Source organism: Contarinia nasturtii, unplaced genomic scaffold (genome assembly GCF_009176525.2).
Source record: "Contarinia nasturtii isolate CC-2019 unplaced genomic scaffold, AAFC_CNas_1.1 Cnas_scaffold_4833, whole genome shotgun sequence".
In the NCBI taxonomy this organism is placed as follows: domain Eukaryota; kingdom Metazoa; phylum Arthropoda; class Insecta; order Diptera; family Cecidomyiidae; genus Contarinia; species Contarinia nasturtii.
The window spans coordinates 3132-6532 of NW_022202114.1; the positions used below are offsets into that span (position 1 = coordinate 3132).

At 33.9% G+C, this 3401-nt stretch overlaps 2 protein-coding genes across 2 annotated transcripts; both read left to right on the plus strand.

Annotated features, from left to right (window-relative positions):
• Positions 1 to 501: 501 nt before the first annotated feature.
• Positions 502 to 1603, plus strand: LOC116351184. Its single transcript, XM_031783264.1, has 2 exons — positions 502 to 776; positions 842 to 1603. Exons 1-2 carry the CDS (start codon positions 522 to 524, stop codon positions 1601 to 1603), a joined length of 1017 nt encoding a protein of 338 aa, XP_031639124.1. The 5' UTR covers positions 502 to 521.
• A 48-nt stretch (positions 1604 to 1651) lies between these two features.
• Positions 1652 to 2936, plus strand: LOC116351182. The gene is made up of 2 exons (XM_031783262.1): positions 1652 to 1968; positions 2034 to 2936. The coding sequence occupies exons 1-2, from the start codon at positions 1835 to 1837 to the stop codon at positions 2734 to 2736; spliced, it is 837 nt and encodes a 278-aa protein (XP_031639122.1). The 5' UTR covers positions 1652 to 1834; the 3' UTR covers positions 2737 to 2936.
• The last annotated feature ends 465 nt before the right edge of the window (positions 2937 to 3401 follow it).

Genomic DNA, 3401 nt, shown 5'->3' on the forward strand with positions numbered 1-3401 from the left:
AAAATTAACATTTATTGGTTCAATGACTACCGGACATCAGCAGTATTTAAATCTCAGTTGAAAAAATTTCTTCCAAATTTAAATGTTTTCGGAAAAGATATGAATCTTCCACTTCAAAAAGCGGTGAAAGAGGCTTTACTGCTGTGTAAATCAATGAATGCAGAAGAAAAATAAATTTGTCTTGTATTAAAATAATTGGTTTTCGTTTGAAGTGTATTTTTATTTGACATTTTATAAGATTGGATGAGGTTGAAGGGTGAGGTTGAATTCATGTGTCATACATTTTCATCAAAAGAAATTCAGAATCAGATCAAACCACAGTTTTACAGAGTGACATGGCAATCTCGAAAAACACTGTTGCTTCCGCGGTTATCGTAGCCATTTTATTAACACAAAAAAGAAATAAAAGAAAAAAGAGAAAAATGTGGGTAAGAAATTGGATTCGTGCACGTGAAACTGAAAATTCCACTCATAAAATGATAGAACAGATGCGTAGCGAAGATGAAAATGCATTTAAAGGCATGTTTCGAATGAATGGCGTTCAATTCGATTTTCTATTGGAAAAAGTTCGTCCGTTGATTACAAAAAAGGATACAAATATGCGCAAATCAATTTCAGCAGAAACGAGATTAATGATAACACTAAAATATTTATCAAGTGGTGACTCATATAGAACATTGATGTACCTGTTTCGCGTTCCACATAACACCATTTCTGGAATAATTCCAAGCACTTGCAAAGCAATATTCTCATCACTTCGTGAAGAATATTTGAAGGTATGCTAACCAAAAATACTCTATTGTCCCAAAATACATTTTTTGTACATTACTTTCTGAAAAAGGTACCAAATACGTGTGAGGAGTGGAAGAAAATTGCCGATGATTTTCAAAGTAAATGGAACTTTCCGAACTGCCTGGGTGCACTAGATGGAAAACACATAGTTTTGCGTTGCCCGAAAAATTCTGGATCGCTGAATTTCAACTACAAACATAACTTCAGTATTGTTTTGATGGCATTGGTGGATGCCAATTATAAATTCACATACATAGACGTCGGTTGTAAAGGAAGAATTTCTGATGGTGGTGTTTTTAACAGGAGCTCTCTATATCATGCAATTGAAAACAATTTATTGAATATTCCGTCGCCATACTGTTTGCCCGGAACTACAATTGAAACACCTTATGTGATTGTGGCAGACGATGCGTTTGCGCTGAAAAGCTATATAATGAAACCGTTCAACTTTCGTAATCAAGATAAATCGCAACAAGTTTTTAATTATAGACTTTCTAGGGCCCGAAGAATGGTTGAAAGTGCTTTTGGTATCATGGCAGCCCGATTTAGATTGCTTAGAACTAACATCGAAATAAGTGAAAACAATGTAAAATTATGTGTTCTGGCCATATGCGTATTACATAATTTTTTGGTATCTGACGAAGACGAAATTTTATTATCTGATGCTTTGTTGAATTTTAATGAAACTTGTGAAAATGAATCGACAAATCCTATCAATTATTCAAACGAAGCGAAAGAAATTCGCGAATTATTCAAAAGCTATTTTGTCAGCCCAGCCGGAGAGGTATCTTGGCAATATGATATGATATAAATAAAAACAACATTTTTTTCACAAATATGATCAGATAAATTGGTTGCGTTTTCATTCAAAGTTTTCATGTGTTATCTATAGGTGGCGTTATCATTTAAATTCTCATTCTCATCCTCATCCTCATCCTCAACATTCAACCATCATTATTAAGAACGCGTCGTTCTTTTGTTAGCTTGTGATCGTCTGCAATATTCGCGATATTTATATCTTTTTTGTGTTTTGATAAAAAAAATGGAGAAAAATAATCAAAAAGATAAAAGAAAGGTTTCGAGAACATGGAATAGAGAGGAGATAAGGAAACTGATTGAACTTTACGAAATGAGAGTTGACCTTTGGAATCCTTCTTCTCAAAATTACATGAATCGGTGAGTTTCGAATGTTGAACATTATTTTTAATAAACTAAACTAAAACCATTCCGAAAAATTATAGAAATATTAAGCAAACACTGCTCTCAGAAATTGCAAATGAGCTGAACGTTAGTTCAAAAGACGTGTCCGCAAAATGGCATGCTTTAAGAACTCAGTTCAATAGAGAGTGCAACAAAGAACGAACACTCAAAAGCGGCTCTGGAGCTGATGAGGCTTACATCTCGAAATGGGAATATAAGTCTTCTTTGCGATTCTTAAACGTGAATACAATGTCAGGGGCAACCGTATCAACATTGGACTTGAATGAATTGTCATCCACTGGACCTATCGAAAAATTAGCTGAATTCGATATCAATGCTGCTATCGTTTTGAGTTCCGATTCGTCCGATACTAATGATAATCAATATGATGTACCGTCTTGCTCAAATAACAAACGGCGTATTGAACATTCGAGTAAGAGAAAAAAATCCAACTCACAGTCATCTGATGAAAATGTTTTAATGCAAAAAGCATTGGAAGTTATGAGCCATACAAACGACGAACTTGATGTCTTCGGTCAATTCATTGCCAGTGAAATGCGTCAAATTAGCGACTTATCAAAACGAAATTCCGTTAAGCGTGAAATTATGGCTATACTAATGAACAGTGGTAATGATATGCTGATAACAACAACTCAATTGCAGCCGTTTACGGTTTGCAACAATATAAGTCCTATCGATATAACAAATTCGGATGAAAACGAATTCCAATATTGTTTTGAATAAATAAAATTGCGCGATTGAGTTCGACCACGACCTTTCCCATTTAAAAAGATCCTAAATAAGTACGACATATACAAACCATTTCAACTTTTATTTTGTTTATATTGTTTTTCAAAACCGATGAGCCATTTGCAAGTGTGTTCAAAATGTATTTACATAGAATGATTGTTTACAGCCAAATAAAATTATTTATTCAACATTAAGAAGACTGTGAATAGCTTGTTTTGAGAAAATATTTATTTTCGTTGCTTATTTCGAATATTGAATCTTTCAAATCTGACATTTGTACATTACGACTTCGATTTATCCAATTTGACAGTTAGCTTGGTGTGCATGTTTGGTTGTATAAAACAGTTTGTTTCTGTAAGCGAAATGGATAAGGCTGAAGAAAATAGTTCTGGCAACTTGCTGCCATTGACCATTTACAAATGCACTGATAAAAGGTGTTCTTATTCAACTTTAAGGAAGGATCATTTAGATAGACATATCGATCAAACACACAATAAAAAACGCAAAATCTGTGAATGTGGAGCTCATATTTTGTCATCTGGATTAGCTCGACACAAAAGAACATCATGTCCATTGCTGAACAATCGTAGTTTAATTAGTTTGTGCATTGAAAAAGCCACCGAAAACTCACCGAATGAAACAAATGCATCATCTCATCA